This window comes from Oryctolagus cuniculus, chromosome 7 (assembly GCF_964237555.1).
Source record: "Oryctolagus cuniculus chromosome 7, mOryCun1.1, whole genome shotgun sequence".
Taxonomy (NCBI): Eukaryota; Metazoa; Chordata; class Mammalia; order Lagomorpha; family Leporidae; genus Oryctolagus; species Oryctolagus cuniculus.
Window position 1 is genome coordinate 49,989,123 of NC_091438.1, and position 20,045 is coordinate 50,009,167.

The window sequence follows — 20,045 nt, forward strand, 5'->3', positions numbered from 1 at the left end:
AGGTGGGGGGAAGAGGCAAAGTCCAGTCCTTAATTTTGAAAAACAAATGAACACAAATAGGCTAGCAGAAGAGTGGTTTTTCAAAGGGGAGGAGGAGAAGAGTATCTGATCTCCAGGGAATATCATACAATATAGAAGTTTAAAAACAAACTACAGGGGCCGGCACTGTGGCGAGGCAGGTAAAGCAGCTGTCTACAGTGCCAGCATCCCCTATGAGTGCTGGTTCAAGTCCCGACTGCTCCACTTCTGATCCAGCTCTCTGCTGTGGTCTGGGAAAGCAGTAGAAGATGGCCCAAATCCTTGGGCCCCTGCACCCACATAGGAAGACCTGGAGGAAGCTCCTGGCTCCTGGCTTTCATTGTGGCCAATTGGAGAGTGAACCAGTGGATGGAAGACCTCTCTCTCTGCTTCTCCTTCTCTCTCTGTGTAACTCTTTCAAATAAATAAGTAAATATTTAAAAATAAACTATAAAATGTTTGGGGAGCCGGCGCTGTGGCACAGCAGGTTAAAAGCCCTGGCCTGAAGCACCAGCATCCCAGATGGGCGCCAGTTCTAGTACCGGCAGCTCCTCTTCTGATCCAGCTCTCTGCTATGGCCTGGGATAGCAGTAGAAGATGGCCCAAGTCCTTGGGCCCCTGCACCCATGTGGGAGACCCGGAAGAAGCTCCTGGCTCCTGGCTTCGGATTGGCGCAGCTCCGGCCTTTGTGGCCACCTGGGGAGTGAAACAGAGGATGGAAGACCTCTCTCTCTGTCTCTACCTCTCTCTGTAACTCTGACTTTCAAATAAATAAAATAAATAAATCTTTAAAATAAAAAAAAAGTTAAAACTTCTGAAAGATATACCAAGCCATCAAAACAAGAAAGAATTTAAAAAAAAAAAAAAAAGTAAAATCAGTGTTCTGCATAAGCAAAATCTCCATCATGCATCTGTAATTCTGAGGGGGTGACTAAGGGAGACTGGAATGGAGATGTGATACGACAGGAGAGCAAGTCGAATCACTGAAAACACAGCAACACACGACTCCCTTCTCACAGGGAAGGAACAGGAACGGTTAAGTGGCTTATCAGCATCAACACAGCCGGCTGTTACCTCGTACTTCTGTCATCCATACTATAAATATTAGTTCACGTGGACAATGCATCCGGCATCATTCCAGGCACAAAGGCTATAGCTATGGACACACACCCATACCCACAATCCCCTGTTCCCATGAAGCTTAAATGAGACAGTCACATAAATGAGTACAAACACAGTATCAGGTGTTGCTATGCGTAAGGGCAACAGTGTAGAAGGATCAAGAGTAACAGGCATGGGCCTGGGGCCTGTTTTATGTACAAGGTGAGCAGGGAAAACCTCTGACAAGCAGATGCAAACAATGCTTGAGGTAGTTATTTGAGGAAAGAGGCTTTCAGACAGAGAAAATAAAAAGCACAAATGTCGTGAGGGAAAACAGAGTTGTGTTTTTCCTCAAAGCATTCACTGTATTATCAATGTAGCCTCACTTCTCCCTCTTGAAAACCCTGGGTAAGGATAAGGCAGTGCTATCCCAGTACAGGGATAGGAAGCTGAGGCTCAGGGAGGGCGGGAAACTCCCCCGTGAATGACAGCCCTACAGTCTATCTACACATGCTATTAGAATCCAGTTTTCTGACCACACAGCACCGCACTTGGCCCAGCACCCCAAGGTCAGGGCACTGCCTCTTCTTCCCCAGTTCCTGGCACCACAAAGACTGAGATCCCTACTACTTACCTACACAGTGCACAATGAGCGCATCCTCTGCCCCAGCCTGAGGGTGGGTGACATCACCACTGACATACTTGATGGAGGTTCTGTCTGGGTCTTGGTAATCCAGCTCAGCAGAGCTCGCGTCCTCCCCAGCCTCGGCATCTTCCCCAGCCTCGGCATCCTCCGGCTCGCTCTCCTCGGAGGGCAGGCAGAAGGACTGGTAGTTGTTGGACTCCCACCAAGCCATCCTTAGCAGGCCAGAAAAGAGAAATTAACCTTCCTTAGAGCACATTTTGCACTGCTACTCACAAACGGTAACTGCCCAACGCAATCAGAAACTCGCCCTGGATCACATTTGCTGCTTATCTGTAAATAAGTAAGTCATACTGAGGACCTGCCTGCCTCCGACCACACCTCAGTGATGATCACCCACCGATGTCCCTGTTTTTAGGACAGGACTAAATGGGATAAACTACTCCTTGTCAGATCACCATAATGTCCTAAATTTTTTTTTTGTTCCAACAGAACTCATCTTCTTTGCCCATGGTCCTCTAGACTTTTAAGTAGGGTAAATGTTGAAGTTTAGTGTTTTAACAGTATTCTTTTACTAACAGGAACTACTAACTTTACAGAAGACTCCTGCACTTAAAGTGATGTTCAACTACAGACGCGCTACACGAGAGCGACTCCCTTCCCAAGTGCGGCCCTTGGTTAACAACACAAACACACTTCTTCTGGTGTTCAGCTTCTTCCTTTTTCCTCTTCTTCTCCTCCATCACCCTCTTTCTCTTGGCTGCTGCTTCCCGTCTTTTCTTCTGTCTCTCCTCCAGCTCCTCCGGGCTCAAAACCCGCTTCCTCTTGGCAGACCCCTCCACAAGGCCTGGGATGAGAACCTGCAGGGAGGACAAGATTCATAGCCAGGAAGGAGGGAGCTGCTTGCTCCTCTAGGGGTCTTAGCCATCTGTCCTACACAAAATATTTTTCTGTACATTCATGTAATATTTCATAAAGCACTGCATCTCTGTGCCACTGGCAGCAAGAGACCAACCTGCACAGCTCAAGGCATGGATACCACGATTCTGTGCTCTACAATTAATCAAAGCAGCGACATTCATTCTTTAGGATGAAGGTACTTCAGAAAAGTAATTTTTTTCCTTGATTCAAGATATAGCCTGCAGGCTGCCATTTTAAGATTGACCATTTTTAATGGAAACCTTTCTACAAAGTATTATATAATTATTTTCAATTGTTTTATTTTGAGGGGGAGAGGAGAAAGGGAGGAGAGGGAGAAGCCTAAGCCAGAAATTCAATCCAGGTCGCCTCATGAGTGGCAGGGACCCACACACTTAAGCCATCACTGCTACCTCCCTGCATCTGCAATAGCAGGAAGCCAGAGCTGGGTATCAAACCCAGGTACTCCAGGTGTTGAAAACAGCGTCTTAACTGCTGGATGGAACAGCACCGCTATAATACTTTAATTCACTCCATCTATCTATCTATCTTAAAGGCAGAGAGACATACAGGGATATTCCAACCACTGATTCTCTCCCCAAAGGCCAGGTTGAAGGCAGTCGCCAGGAACTCAATCTAGGTCTCCACAATGGTGGCAGGGACCCAGGTACCTGCACCAATACCAGGAAGCTGGGAGTTGGGAGCAGTGAGGACTGGAACCCAACTGATGACTTAACAACTCTGCCAAAGGCTCACTCCTATAATAATTTTTTCAACAGAGTATTTCAACATCACAATTACCATAATGATAACTAGCACCCAATAAGCACACACTAGTGACCCTTACATACACCATTTATGGTTTGCCATCCTCTCTCAGTGACACAGGATCACAGCTATCAACAGCAGAATATGGTATCTTGGTATGATATAATATCCCTTCAGGGGTGGTTAAAACGGATGGGCTGTTTATCTCTACATTAAAATAGTACAATCTACTCTCTTCGCTAAAATTTTTTATAAGGTTCTTATTATGTATATAATTTATTTGAGAGGCTGAGAGACAGACAAATAGCAAGCTCTCATCTCCTAGTTCACTCTCCAAAAACCCACAACAGCCAGGACAGGGCCAGGACGAGACTAGAAGCCAGGAACTCCATCTGGGTCTGCAGGGATCCATGTACTTGAGCCATCCCTGCTGCCTCCTGGGGTGTGCATTTAGGAGCACAGCCAAGGCTCGAACCTAGGCACTCTAATACAGGAAAAGAGCCTGTTTACTGCAACACCAAAACTCACACCTCTCCTTATCAATGCTTCTGAAGCCAACTCCTTGCATCAATTATACTAGGGTACAGTTAACCATGCTTACATTTCAACACATACTTATTTCTTAACAAGTCATCCTAAGAGAAAACAATGGTTTCAGCAGTTTTTGTCTTCTTTGGATAACAGTGCAGAATAACTTATTCTTTCACATAAGTTAATGGTTCTTACGCTGCCTTTGTTTCGCAGGGACCGGCCCTCTTGAGTAGTCTTCTCCAAAAGGGTTTTCTGAAGATTCACCAGTTGTTCGAATGATTTTCTGTCTTCCTTACTAGGCTCTTTGGAATAATCTTTACCTTCAAATAAGTACATGTGGTTTTCTAAGAACACAAAGATAGAAAGAGAAACGTTAGATACCAAAGAATGGATTAATGCTATTCCAAGCAATAATAAAGATGAACTCTACATGGGCTGAGACCAGCTTGTGAGGAAGGTATTCCATCTCCCACTGTGCTGACACTGATGTCTTTAGGTTCTACGTGAGATTCCACGAGTCCACTTTTCAAGGAGAGCACAGCTCAAAGCCTTTTGCTTCATCCCTCAATGGTCTGTGATTCTCTGCTGGGTCCCTCCGTACTGCTGAGTCTTGGATCACGCATCACTCATTCCATAACTACACCTCTTCTAACAAAATCTATTCTGTTTTATTCCAAGCACACTTTTTAAAACGAGATTTATTTATTTACTTGAAAGTCAGAGTTACAGAGAGACAAGGAGAGAGAGAGAGATCTTCCATCCACCGTTGTACTACCCAGCAAAGGCCAGGGTTGGGCCAGGCGGAAGCCAGGAGCCAGGAATTTCATCCAGGTCTCCCATGTGGGTGGCAGGAGCACAAGTACTTGGGCCATCCTCCACTGCTTTTCCCAGGCCACGAACAGGGAGCTAGATGGGAAGTGGAGCAGCCAGGACACAAACCAGTGCCCATATGGGATGCCAGCTTCACAGGCGGTGGCTTTACCTGCTATGACATGACGCCAACCCACAAACACACTTTTATTACTCAACTTTTTCCCCCTTTTTGTATAATATTAAAAGGACTAAGTGACCAATCTTTGAGAAAATGAAGAATTACAAAAACTATCCCTTGGATTTCTAATGGATCTCATGAACCAGCTTCATGATCCTCACGACAATCCCCATATAACCAATCCTACCTGTGAAAAGGGAAACGGAGGCTCAGACAGGAACCGAGGGGCTCCCCATTCTCACCAACAAACACAGAAGGCAGGATTTCCTGTCTAAGGCCAGGGTGCTCTTTTCAGTATATCACCTTAGACAACAGTGGAGAGGGAGCAAGCTGGCAATAATAACTATCATAATAACAAAAAGGACACTAGTGTAATCTTCAACAGCACTTTGTACTATCAGAACACTTTCAACAGCTGTTACCACACTTTGTGTTTGCAACTGTGTGGAAGAGGAAAGCAAACATCAATGGCACCATTTCACAGATGAGGACACAAAGGCTGAGTGGTCTGTACAGATGATGAATCAAGTCATGACCACCAAGACCAACCACCACAGACAGGTAGCGTGATATTCAAAGCGAGGCACATTTGACAGCACATGTCACCAAATAACGGTACCTTCTCAGCATTATGAAATCAGTTATAAGTGTGTTTTCCCTGGAGAGTATGAAAGCAAAACATTTTCATTCTCAAGAGATCAATTGCTTCACACTTGTACCCAAATCTAACCAGCTGTAATTCTAATTGGCATTTGCTAATTAAATCAGCAGGGGGCTTTCAACGAGGCGCTCTATCAACAAGTGGAAGAAAAAAGAGCTGCGAAGTGTCAAATGTGATCAACATATGTAGCTTCATACTGCATGCAATTCTCAACTTATAAACGTGTTTCAAAAACCCTGCCATTCCAGATAAAGCAACTTTGCTCTTTATTTTTCATTTGATTGCAGCTGCTTTACCGCCTAATCTTTCATATTTATTAACATTATTTTTAATCATGCTCCCTGTCTTCACTTTGCAGCCAAGAGGAGGCTGGAGCCCATTAGGCCCAGACCTTCATCTGTGTCCTTTCAGTGGGACCATTACCATAGAGTAACCCTAGACCAGGTATCAGAGACAAAATTCCCAACGTAAATGCAACTGGGGAATTCCACTGGCCGTTCAACTGAAAAAAATATAATTTTTTAGGCAGCTGGATTGACTAAGAAATATAACTATCTTTCTGAAAACTGCATTTGTATCATTTTCCAGTAAACATTAGGAAAATAAGCTGAAATTAGGGGAATGTGGAAATAGGTGTAAGCCTTGGCATTTAATATAATCAACATGTAACTGAAAAATATGACCACATGCATCTGTTTCTTTTCTCACCTGAAACCACTAAATGACAGGCAAGGGATTAAAAAAAAAATCATGGCCGGCACCGCAGCTCACTAGGTTAATCCTCCACCTTGCGGCGCCAGCACACCAGGTTCTAGTCCCGGTCAGGGCGCCGGATTCTGTCCAGGTTGCCCCTCTTCCAGGCCAGCCCTCTGCTGTGGCCAGGGAGTGCAGTGGAGGATGGCCCAAGTACTTGGGCCCTGCACCCCATGGGAGACCAGGAGAAGTACCTGGCTCCTGCCATCGGATCAGCGCGTGCGCCAGCCACAGCACGCCAGCCGCGGTGGCCATTGGAGTGCGAACCAATGGCAAAGGAAGACCTTTCTCTCTGTCTCTCTCTCTCACTGTCCACTCTGCCTGTCAAAAAAAATAAAATAAAATAAAAAAATAAAAAAAAATCATGATGGAACAGTTGATGAGAAAGTTCAATAACTGGAAAATGCAGAGTGCCTGGAAGGATAAGAACAAATTAACAAGAGCTGTGGAAGCAAAACACAAGTGCCTAGCCAAGGGTCGAGTATGAGAACAGAGAGCACCTCAATCATACGGGATAGGGAGCCTTGTATTCTGCCCAGGGCCATTTGTAACATCATTTATAACATCACTTGCAAGCCATACTACATGATCAACCTTAAAAATTAGTCCCGCCTGTGGCTGCCTTAGCAGGGCCAGACCACGTGCCTTATCCGGCCTCCAGGCCAGACATTCCCCACCACCGGGTCTAAAAGCCTAGAACTTACAATTACGGGGCTCCATTCCGTGAGAGACCTGATGGGAGAAGATCTACACACTAAATAATGGGGACACCATGAACCTCTGACTCACCCTATGTTTTCAATGTAAGTGACCACGCCTACTCCAACACCTGCCTCTTCCAAGGAAGATATAAGAGGATTTGCCTCTGGAGAAACAAGTTGCCCAATGGAAAGACCTGAAGAAGGACATCTGGGAAAGCTCACTCAAGGTGGAAGCTGGTTCACCAAACAGTAATGCTGGAATAAGGCCCAAGGGCCATATCCCTGCTTGTGCCAGAGCTGCCCGTCACTGTGTGGCACTTTACCGCCCAGGTGACCAGACCACCGGAGGACACCACACGTTTCCAAAAAACTATCAACAGAACAAGGGAGTCCAAAAAAATTTAACAAATAGTAAAAGGAAGGACAAGCAACTGGAGGAAAGATGCAATGCAGAGGAACTTTTTTTTTTTTTTAAGTTTATTTATTTGAAAGGCAGAGTTAGAGAGAGAGAGGTAGAGAAAGAGATCTTCCATCCACTAATTCACTCCCCATTTCCCCAAATGACCGTAACATCCAGGGCTAGGTCAGGCTGATGCCAGGAGCTCCTCCTGGGTCTCCCACATGGGGGCAGGGGCCTAAGCACTTGGGCCATCCTCCACTGCTTTCCCAGGCACATTAGCAGGGAGCTGGATCAGAAGTGGAGCAGCCAGGTCTTGAACTGGCACCCATATGGGATGCTGGCACGGGAGGCACAGGCTTAGCCTACTACACCACAATGCCTGCCCTGAGGAACACTTTTTTAGAAGATGTAATAAATATTGTCCTTGGAACACATTTTGAAAAGCGATAGGCCGGCGCCGCGGCTCACTAGGCTAATCCTCCGCCTAGCGGCGCCGGCACACCAGGTTCTAGTCCCGGTCGGGGCACCGGATTCTGTCCCGGTTGCCCCTCTTCCAGGCCAGCTCTCTACTGTGGCCAGGGAGTGCAGTGGAGGATGGCCCAGGTGCTTGGGCCCTGCACCCCATGGGAGACCAGGAAAAGCACCTGGCTCCTGGCTCCTGCCATCGGATCAGCACGGTGCGCCGGCCAAGGCGGCCATTGGAGGGTGAACCAACGGCAAAAGGAAGACCTTTCTCTCTGTCGCTCTCTCTCACTGTCCACTCTGCCTGTCAAAAAAAAAAAAAAAAAAAGCGATAAAAAATGTCCTCAGAGAGGACATTATGTCATTGAAATGAGGACAGGATGCAATTAAACAAGCACAGAACAAGAAAGAATTCTTGAAGAACACAAAAAGGAGTGTTAATATTAAATATAAATATTTTAAAGATAAAATATAAGAAAAATCAGAGCAGTTTTTGTAAAATAATGCCTAAATTTCAATTTCTATGTATATTCTACCAAAAACATACAGATTAACAAGGAGTCATAAAACCTACCCCTAATCCATGCCCACTGCAAAACCTGGAATCAGAAAATTACTGTGAACTTCAGTTTGCAGGGAATAGAGAAATGAGCATCCAAAACCAGCCCAACAAGCCCCAAAGCCCACATAGAGCAGACAGATGGTCAGACAGAGACTACACAGAGGGGCAGGCACTGGGGCTCGGGAGTGTCAGACTAAATGTAGCCCTCAAAGGAGGGCCACACCCCCAACTGGGAACAAAATGCGGACAGTCTGAGACCTGGTAGATGAGAGAGTAGCTGCCAAAGAACTGAAAGGAAGGGGCTAAAACACGTGGATGCAGAAACTGGAGAAGGCACTGCTTCTGGGGGCCAAAGAGAGCAAACTCAGAGGTGAGAGACATCCCTTGACAACGTTGTGGCAAAGGGGAGGAAAGAGGCAAGTGATGGAAATTCAGGATCAACAGAAATAAAAGAGGATCATAAAGTCCAAAGTCACACCAACCCCACCCCCACCAAAAACACCATCTAATAAAGAAATTGCAATTCCCTCAAGCAGTACAAGACAGTTCTCTTGTATTAAGAAGTCCACACTGAATCCCTGCTGCCACCATACAGGAAAACAGTCACTGCAAAATATCTATGGCATGTTAGGGAACATCTGTATAAAGCTACTACGTAGGAAGCAATCAGAATCCAAAATTCAAAAATGTAGAACAGAAAAGAACACAAACACAAATATCGAGCAAATTTAGGGGAGGAGGTACAAAATCCTCTCCACCTCATAGGGTATTGTGAAGGTTAAATGGAAAAAGGCACATAGCACACCACACAGTGCACACCACTGGTGAGCACACAGTGAATGCCCCAGCAAGGCTCGCTGTGATACAACAGAAGGGGAATCACTGTGTGTGGATCAGATTCTTGCAACCAAGGGAGGAATGGTACAAATTGAAATCCTTGAAATGGATACTACCACAACCTGCAGTATCATGACTCTTGTTTAAAGTTCAGCTCCAGGGGAGCAGCCAGACAAATTTCCAGTCAGTCTGGAGGAGTTCTTGGACCAAGCTGTGTCCTCTACATAGTAACAGGGCCCAAGAGCAGTAGCCACACTTCCCATGGGTACTCATCTCGCTCGTGCTCTAGCAGGGCGCGGCTGTGCCATCTGCTGTGCTCCAGCCCCAACTTACTTCCTTCCTCTTGCTCTCTGTCCCCTCCTTCTGCTGCAGGCAAGACATCAGAGACCCACTGTCCATCTTTCGTTTCTCCCAGGATGGCCTCCAGATCGACTTCATCAATGGTGCTCCCCTCAGAGGACAGCAGTTTATCCAAACCGAATTTGAGTATCTCACTCAGCTTGAATGGAGAGAAAAAAAAAAAAAAAAAACAACCATCAGGGCACGTGTCATTTGCAAAGTGGCTGAAGGACACCAGGCACATTTCTTCCCTGATGGACAGTCTTGCTTCTCTCCCCATCAGAGAGGACAGCAGCCAGGGCCGTTTAACAGGTGGCTAAGCAGAGCAGTGATGATGATGATTAGAGCTGTTGGCCTTGACAATTCTCCAATACAAAACCTTCTTATGAGCCAACATGTTTCTTGAAGGATACTAGTAATTTCATGCATTTTCTATAACACCAGTCACTGAATTTCTTCTTTGCAGGCATTTCCAGCAACCACCAGAGAAGTCAGATAACCTGTTAACTACCTCCCACTGCCAAACTCAGGAAAAAGAGGTGACTGTATGGGGCACTTCACCTCCACCATAAATGGACCTATACAGCCCACGGGCTGGACATGGCCCAGCCCTGCTACAGAAACACCTTCACAAAGGACAGTTACAACTCCTGACACCAAGCCAAAAGGCCACTTCTCAGTCTGCCTCCCTCAGGATATTCCTCTGGCACTGCACTACTGTTCCCCATCCCTCATCCCTTTCTAGGTAACACACAGTCAACTGCCTATGGCTGTAGGAACCACCCAAGAAACTTAGATAACTTTTCCTGGATTTCTCTCACTACCTCCAACTTTGTGCCTCCCTAAGTACTAACTCTGAGATTCTGAACCAAATGAGGTTCTCAGATTGGGCTTTTGTTCACATCTTGGTCTTTTAGATAGGGCCAATTCCTTTTAGATCATCTTTCTTAATGAGTGACTTTGAAATCTTAAGATCTTTTGTAATCACTTAGAAAAAAAATTGGATAATTCACATGAACATGAACATACCTGGGATGGATATATTTAGTCTTAGTATACATAATTAAGGCAACTGATTTTGGCATTTGGTACCAAAAATAGAAGAAATTCCATGTGTGTGTTAAGGATTATTCCACAGAGGGATCCCTCCTTCATCCACCACAGATCTACACTTGCCTCCCGGCTTCCCTTCTTACTTGTGATGTGTCTTAAAGACTGACGTGTGTTTATGAGCAGCAGTGCATTGCAGTCATATATATTGGAGGATGGAGGTTAGAGATTGCTTGGATCCCAGTCCTTAATCTGAGTGAACTGGGGCAAATTAGTCAGACCCTATCACAGTGTCTGATCAATAATGACCTGCATACATAAGACTATAACAGAGCTGAGAAATTCCTATCACCTAGTGGATGCAGAGCTGAAGAAGAAGCAAGAGAAAAGGAAACTGCAGAAGAAAAAGAAGGAACCCCCCCCCGCCAAGAAAAGTCACTGTGAAGAATTTAGTAGATGCTTTTGCAGACTTCTTCAAACTCCATAAAAAGTATGAACACATGGACTCCCCACCCCCAGAGAAAGGTTTTCATTAACAGAGCAATGTTCATAGTGCCTTACCTACTTACTAGTAAATCTATCATGGGAGGGGTAAAACAAGCAAACCAACCATGGACGTACGTCTGAAAGAAGGACAATTCAAGAAGAGCCTCGCTCAGGTGGGTCCCTCAGGAGGTGCCCAGAAGGTGTCACTGTCAGGAGATGACAGCTCCAGGTGTGTTATAGCCCCTGAGGACCTTCCAGTGATGCAGAAGTGGAAGACCAGGATATTGCTGGTTCTGACCCTGTGTAGGCCTGGGCTAATGTGTGTGTGTGTCTTTCGTTTTGTTTGGATGATTTATTTTATTGATTTGAAAGGCAGAGATATATATAGAGAGAGAACTTCCATCCACTTATTCACTCCCCAAATGGCTGTAACAGCCCAAGTATTTCAGCCAACTTCCACTGCCTTCCCAGATGCATCAGCAGGGAGCTGGGCCAGAAGTGGAATAGCTGAGACTTGAACCAGCATCCATATGGGATGCTAGTATTGCAGGAGGCAGCTTAACCTGTTATACCATAACGCTGGCTGGTCTACTTCCCAAATGTGTCCAACAGCCAAGGTTAAGCTGGGCTGACACCAAGAGCCAGGAACTCCATCAGGATCACCCACATGAGTTACAGGTACCCCTGTACTTGGGCCATCATCTGCTGCCTCCCAGGTGCATTAGCAGGGAACTGGATTAGAAGCAGAGGCAGGGCCGGCGCTGCGGCTCACTAGGCTAATCCTCCACCTAGCGGCGCCAACACACCAGGTTCTAGTCCCAGTTGGGGCACCGGATTCTGTCCCGGTTGCCCCTCTTCCAGGCCAGCTCTCTGCTGTGGCCAGGGAGTGCAGTGGAGGATGGCCCAAGTGCTTGGGCCCTGCACCCCATGGGAGACCAGGAGAAGCACCTGGCTCTTGCCTTCAGATCAGCGCGGTGCGCCAGCCGCAGTGCGCCAGCCATGGCGGCCATTGGAGGGTGAACCAATGGCAAAAAGGAAGACCTTTCTTTCTGTCTCTCTCTCTAACTGTCCACTCTGCCTGTCAAAAAAAAAAAAAAAAAAAAAAAAAAAGAAGCAGAGGCAGGATCTAATCCCAGGCACTCTGATATGGGATAAAGGTGTCCCAAGTGGCAGCTTAACCTCCTGCACTACAACATTCATTCCTCAATGTTTTTGCTTTGACAAAAGTCAAAAAGTTGAAAACTTTATAAAGAAAAAAGTTAGGGACCAGCGCTGTGGTGTAGCAGGTAAAGGCTGCAGTGCCAGCATCCCATATGGGCACTGGTTCGAGTCCCAGCTGCTCCACTTCTGATCCAGCTCTCCGCTATGGCCTGGGAAAGTAGTAGAAAATGGCCCAAGTCCTTGGGCCCTTGCACCACATGGCAGACCTGAAGAACCTCCTGGATTCTGGCTTTGGATCAGCCCAGCTCTGGCCATTGCAGCCATTTGGGGAATGAACCAGCGGATGGAAGACCTCTCTCTCTCTCTGCTTCTCCTAATAAATAAAACTTTAAATAAAAAAAGTTATGCTAAGTTAAAGTCAATTTATTATTGAAAATGTTTAACAAAATTCAGTGTAGCCTAAATGTACAGTGACTAAGAAGTGTATAGTGTTCGAAGTTCTAGGGCCTAGAAGCTTTATTTCTGCCAAGGGCCATTTGGCTACTTATAACATCATTTGTGGGCCATACAAAATTACCAACTTAAAAATTAGCCTCTCTTGACTCACTGAATTCTGAGTCCCACCTGCAGCTGACTTGGCAGGGCCAGATCACCTCCAGGTCTTCACATTCCCTCACCACTCAGCCACTGACTCGCCCACAGCAACTTCCTGTCCTGCTTGCTTCCATTCATGCCAAGTGTCCTATGCAGGTCATTATTGTTTCTCAAATCTTTTTATGGTATTTTTCTGTACCTTTCCATGTTCAGATACTCAAACACCACTGCGTTATAACTGCCTACAGTATTCAGTACAGTAACATGTTGAATAGGAGTGCAGCCTACGAGCTATACTACACCATCTAGGTTTGTGCAACCATACTCCATGATGTTTGCTCAACAATGACACTGCCCAACAATGCACTTCTCAGAATGCATCCCTATGGTTAAGTGACACAATGAGCATATGACTGTACTTAGGATGGAGAGAAAGAGTGTTGCTATTCACTGAAGCGGTAGGAAAAGAGCACCTCAGACAGCATTTAGCAAATAACAGGCATTCAATAAATGTTCACTCCACCTACACCTGCCTTTCTCTGTGTCGACTGTGTTCTCCCTGCAGGGTAACAATCTTGCTTCCCACATTCAGGACGTCAGAACTCCAAAATGCTTAGATTTACCAAATCAGACCACAGCTTTTACTATTGGATTCCTTTGACAAAGGAAAAAAAAATCAAAAAACAAAAAACCCTTATTTCTTTTGAGAGAAGGACACTGAGTTATTACCATCATGTTTGGAAATGGCCAAAAACTCCATATATAGAGTCTGGACAGGGAGAAAGGGAGGAGAAAAATCAGACATCAGAGCCTGAATATAATTTTCCGATAACCATGAGCCGGGTAAGAAGTCCGGCTGAACCCCTCTCAAACAGGCAATACTCTATGTTCCCACCTGTTCCAGTCTTTGGCTCCGTGGACAGGGTATGTCCACATGTTTCACAAGGATGTTCCCAGGCTTCTACATCACAGGGGTTGCCCAGACTGGGCTCCCTCCACCAGGAGAGGTCACACATCCCATTGATGGCGTTTTCTTCACTAACACCCAGAATGTGGGCCTTCCAAAGCCCCTTTACCATGCTGAATGGTGAACTTATCTCTCCCAAGGGTACACAGAAAACTGTATTTAAAAGTCTGTACAGTGTGATCTCTCTCATGCTTTCCACTACCATCTAGAATTACCTCTTAGGTAGTATGAAAACAAAATATGCAGCCTGCCCTGCTCCAATTGTAGGTAACTGTGCACATGACATCATGGTCAGCAATGAAAGAAAAAACATTACTCCCCGAGACCAAAAAATAAATAAATAAATAAAATAAACAACCAAGGTTACTCTTTCTAGCTGTAGTCTCCAAATAAATGAAACTTTGAACCTTTCCTGTAAGTTAGAGTCCCTAACAAAAACAACATGGTCCAGACATGATTGGTTTTTGCACATGTAACCATGTGATTTAAAAACTGCTCAGGCTAACTGTAAACTTGGTAACTCTGCTTGTACTACTGTGTAACTTGTTTCCCTTGTGTGTTGTGTACCTGCTGTATTTCTACCTGATAAGTCCTCTTAAGGTTTGATTTCCCTTGCAAACTTTCACAAATGAAATTCTTTCTTTTATCCTGGAGTCTTCAAAGCTCTAACAATAGTGTATGTTTGGGGTTGGTGCTGGGGCGTAGCGGGTAAAACTGCCACCTGCAGTGTCAGTATCCCATATGGGTGCCGGTTCGAGACCCAGCTGCTCCACTTCCAATCTAGCTCTCTGCTATGGCCTGGGAAAGCAGTGGAGGATGGCCCAAGTCCTTGGGCCCCTGCACTCACGTGGGAGACCTGGAGGAAGTACCTGGCTTCTGATCAGTGCAACTCCAGCCATTGCAGCCAACTGGGGAGTGAACCAGCGAAAGGAAGACCTCTCTCTCCCTCGCCCCGCCCTCTCTCTCTGCCTCTCCTTCTCCCTGGGAAACCTTTCAAATAAATAAATCTTATAAAAAAAAAGTTATGTTTATATTCCATTTTTACTTCAAACTCAAAGCCTACATCATGTCCATCTTCCTAATACTCTGCTCTCCTTTCTATGTTAATTTTTATTTCCCTCATAATCCAGGCCTAAGACCTTACAAGCCATTTTTTAATTTCGCATCTCCCTAGCTGCCCACCACCAAAGCAGCTGCCAACTCCTATCACTTCTTCTGCAGCATTTCTTACACCACACCTGCCCACTGCTGCTGCCACCTGACATGCATAACTTCATGCCTGGATCTCTCTAGCATCCTGGATGCTGTTCTTCTGCACCCAGCCCCTCGGGCAAAAGGCAAGGACCTAGGATACACTACAGCAGGGGTTCTAATTTTAACTCAAGGGCTGCTGGGGAAGAACTCGAAATCTTCCTGCAAAAGGCAGCTCCAAGAGCCTCCAAGTCAGCATCTGGTGCCCATCCACAATCCTCTTCCTCAAGCCAGTGAACTCTGGCTCTTCCATCCATTTTTCCTATGGCATAATTTTGAATTCCTGATCTTGTTCGCCCTCCTCTGAGTTTGAAGGAAGTAATATGAGTCATCAATCAAAGGGTGTGGGATCAAGGAGAAAATAGAGAATTAGTCATTATTGCTTATGCCAAGTTTTTTTTCTTTTTTTTTTTAAATCTAATTCTTCTAACAGCCCACTGGGATAACTAGAGATACCCTCATATTTTGAAAACTAAATAGAGAGTAGAGCCAAGAGGTTAAGCCATTTGCTTAAACCATACAGCCAATATAAAAGCCCATTTTCTTTATTTTATAGTCTACTGCCTTTGTGCATCCGATGCACCCCGAGCTCCTACAGCACCCTGCATGCTGTGGGTACAGGACAGGTCTGAGTTCAGCCAGGGAAGAGCGGGCAGTTAACCTTGGTTCTTTTCCTTTGCATTCCCATCCACGGAGAGCAACGCCCACAGTCTGTGACGGAGCCTGGGGTGAAGCATGCTACACTCTACCTGGAGGTCCGCCTCTGCCGAGGGTCTCTGGGCTCCCAGCGTGAAATGGCCTCCTTCTATGATCATGTTGGTGAGCTGCAGTTTGGAGACTGCTTTCCTATAGACGATTTCTTCCACGGTGTCTCGGCCAATCAGCCGAATAACTTTGACAGACCTGTGAAATGACAGTAGTGTGCTATGAGTTATAAGCTGGGTGAAAGCATGTAGCTACACCTAAAAGAAAACATAGCCAAATACCACATATACTGCACAACTAAAAGGAGACCATTTCATTTGGACCCAAGCATTTCTTAGAGATCTGGCCTCAAATTCCTTTGAATGTTTTCCAGAGTCAAAAAACGAATGATGAAGTGACCACACTGAGATTGTTAATCTCAGGCCAAGGAAAACTTCTGGTATGCACTACCCTTAGGTCAAAGGGTAACTTCTTTTTTCCTTGGTTCCATAACCCCACAACCCCATTTTTCTGAGTTAGACCCTAAAACAAAAAGGATAACTTAAATAAATATCTTCTAAAGATTCCTTCTAATCCTTTCAAAATTTACTTCTGTGAGGTTTTTAAATATTTATTTATTTATTTATATGAGAGACAAGATTGAGAGTGAGCGTGCATGCTCCCATACACTGGTTCACTCCCTAAATACCTGTGATGGCTGGGGCTGGGCCAGGCTGAAGCTGGAGCTGGAAACTCAATCCAGGTCTTCCTGATCTAGACTCCATCATTTAAGCCATCATCGACGGCCCCCAGGTGCGCATTAACAGGAAGCTGGAATTGGGAACACAGCCAGGCCTCAAACCGAAAAACGCCAATGTGGGCTGCAGGCATCCCAATCATAACCACTAGGCTAAAATATCAGCCTCTGGTTTTCCATTTTTAAAGTAAACCTGGACTGATCATGTGATCCACCCAACACTACTCAGGAGTTAAAAGCAGGGCTGGGCTAATGCCTGGTGGTCTCCGATGTGCAGTCTGGGACTGCCATCAGGACCGTGTTCTTCCCTTTCATCTCCAACACAGAACTGCTGCCAGGCAAGCCAAGGAGGTGGAGAAACGCTGAGCCGCTCAGAGCACTTACTTGTTCTGGCCGATTCGGTGGGCTCTGGCAGCTGCCTGCAGGTCATTCTGGGGATTGAAATCGCTGTCCACAAAAATAACAGTGTCTGCTGCTGTTAAGTTCATGCCAACTCCACCTGAAAAGGAGGCAGAAAGAAATACGATGAGCGGCGCAAAGACAAGGAACTGGGAGACAAAGACACAGACGAGCGTGGCTCAGGCCGACGGACTGAGATCAGTCACAACTGCCTGCTTCTCTTTCAGAGACACCCCTTCCCCATCTCCAACCACAGAGCCACCGCACTCCCCCTGACTGCTTCAGAGAATTTAATTCCCGATGTAACAGAATGAGGGATGCCGGGGTTAGCAGTGAGAGAGGACATTTCAGTTGGGGTCGTAAAACCATTTTAAGACTCCTGGGTTTAAATGCCTGGACAGAAGGCGGCTTAGCGCAGTCTGTGCAAGAAGACGCAGGGGGAGACAACTGTGGTGATGAGAGGTCTGCGGTAGGAACTGACCCGTCACGGTCACGAGAGGCTGGGATGATGCTCTCGGCAGAGTGTGAGGCCACCCCTCTCTGACAGGAGAAAGCTGGTCTTCTCTGTGCAGTTTCCACACTCATCAGACACAACATACCACAGCCAACAGGGAGACGAGAACACTCCCAGGAACAACTTGCTAGTCTGTCTTCAGTGCCCCAGGAAAAGGGCTGAGGGGTACCTCGGCTCACAGGAATTAATTAAGAGAACCAGGAAGGCAAATTACAGCCTTCGATTTGATTAATGTGGAAACAAATGCAAAGCGGACTGCATCTCACCGAGGTCGTCAGAGCTCGCTGCTGGAACAAGCCGGCCTGAAAGGGCCTGCTCCAGGGGCCCGGTGGGACACCGCCTGGGGAAGGATGACGACTCCAGGCCGGGTCTAGGACAAGAGAAGCAGGAACGCTCCCACCAAAGCCTTCACAGGACAGAGATAATGGTGACTGATTACAGAGATGCTAAACTAGGCCTAGTGATGGCGACAGCTACATTTCTGCCATGGCTATCACAGTGGCTATGATGAGGACACTCATCAAGCACTGTTCTAGAGGGAGGGAAGATGAGTGTGTAACTGCTCTTACTATTATTGTCATGCCCATTTTACAGATGTTGAAATGAAAACCAAACTGGGTTAAGAAATGTAACTAAGCTTCAACAGCCAGAAGGTGACATGGGCGGGATCCGATCCTTCCCGGTCTGGCTCCGGAACCTGTGTTTTATCCACTACGCTGTATACCTTCCAGGTACTTTTTCCATTTTAAAACATGCTTTATGAATACTGTCTTCTTCTTGGGTCAGTGCTAAGTCTGGGATAACATTTTTATAAATAAGCTGTATGCAGATTAGTTTAGGACAGAAGCACATTCATGAGTTATCACTGCCACCTGGTGGTAATGACTCACTTGCAGAAACATGTGAAAGTTTCGGTACATGAAAATGCTGTGGAGCCTCAGCAAAAACACAGGGCTGGTACACGGCCTAGTGGGTTAAGTTGTCACCTGCGACACCAGCATACCATATGGGCGACAGTCGAGTACCAACTGCTCCATTTCAGATCCAGTTCCCTGTCAAGGCACTAGTGCTTGGGCCCCTGCCACCCATGTGGTAGCTACAGATGGAGTTCTGGGCTTCTGGCTTCGGCTTGGACATTTGAGGAGTGAATCTGTGAATGGAATCTCTCTCTCTCTCTCTCTCTCTCTCTCTTTCTAACTCTGCCTTTCAAATAAATAAATAAAATTTTAAAGAAAAATAGAACTACAACAAAAATACAATCACAAACATCACAATGTTTGGAAAAGACCATGTCCAGGCCGCATCCAGCTCCTAAAGGATCCTCTCTAAGTCCTCCAAGAAGATGAACTGAAAAGCAAAGCTCTCCTTCTTCCTAATTTTAAACATTTCAAATCAATGCTGCTCTCTCTGGATATGAAGACGATAAAATCATTAAGGCATAAATGGAGTTTTCCCAACCCTGACAACTCCTTCTAGTTTCTTCTGAGACCACCTCTGACACATCTGATCACGCAAAGAGAAGGCTGAGATGCAGGGAACAGAGTGCAGCCAAACAGGTCTGACTGTACCTTGTTAATTTTCTCAGGGGAATGAGACATATGCAGGTGACAACAATCTCCTTACAGTCAAGGATTACATCTAATATTTCTTTCATATACCCTTACAGTACTAGGTACTTCATAAATGCTTTCTAAACAAGACTGAACTTCTATACAGAAACTGGTCTTGGGGCAGCCCTGTGGCACAGAGAGTGAGGCTGCCGCCTGAAGTGCCAGCATCCATAATATGTGCCTGGGAAAGTAGTGAAAGATGGCCCAAGTGCTTGAGCCCCTGCACCATGTGGGAGACCCAGAAAAAGCTCCTGGCTCCTGGGTTTGGATCAATCCAGCTCCAGCTACTACAACCTGACTAAGATTAAGTTGAAAACTAAGGTATAAAAGATGTCCACTTTCACCATTCTTATTCAATATAGTACTGGAGCAAGAGCAATTGGGGGGAGGGAGAAAGAAAGGGATTCAAAATTGGGAAACAGGAAGTCAAACTATACAGATCTGCAGTGACATGATGTTGTGCATAGTAAAACCTGAACAGTCCACGAAAAAGCTGTTAGAAGTGAGAAATCAATTCAGTAAAGCTGCAGGTTATAAAATAAACATTTAAAAAGTAGCTTTTTTGTATGAACTCACAGAAAGAGAATCAAGAAAGAAATCTCATTCATAACACCCACAAAAAAAACCAAATATTTAAAAACAAATTTAACCAAAGAAGTGAAAGATCTCTACAATGAAAATTATCAAAATTGACAAGGACACACAAAAATGCAAAGATATTCCTTGCTCATAGATGAAAAGAGTCAGCATCATTAAAATGTCTATACTACCTGAGGCAATCTGCACATTCAAGGCAATCCCTATCCCAATGACATTTTTGCAAAATTAGAAAAAGCAACCCTAAAATTCATATGGAATCACAAAAGACCCAGAATACCCAGGGCAAT

The 20,045-nt window shown here is 45.6% G+C and overlaps 1 protein-coding gene across 9 annotated transcripts in view; it reads right to left on the reverse strand.

Annotated features, from left to right (window-relative positions):
- CHD1L (chromodomain helicase DNA binding protein 1 like) overlaps window positions 1-20,045 on the reverse strand; it is a 73,934-nt gene that overhangs the window by 8,227 nt on the left and 45,662 nt on the right. For all 9 annotated transcript variants that reach the window (XM_051858745.2, XM_051858744.2, XM_051858746.2 and 6 more), the window contains 6 exons: window positions 17,020-17,134; window positions 15,944-16,097; window positions 9,680-9,845; window positions 4,175-4,323; window positions 2,459-2,622; window positions 1,754-1,977 (listed from right to left, as the gene is read on the reverse strand). In XM_051858745.2, the coding sequence (XP_051714705.2) occupies window positions 1,754-1,977; window positions 2,459-2,622; window positions 4,175-4,323; window positions 9,680-9,845; window positions 15,944-16,097; window positions 17,020-17,134 (972 nt within the window). The remainder of the gene's footprint in view (window positions 1-1,753; window positions 1,978-2,458; window positions 2,623-4,174; window positions 4,324-9,679; window positions 9,846-15,943; window positions 16,098-17,019; window positions 17,135-20,045) is intronic.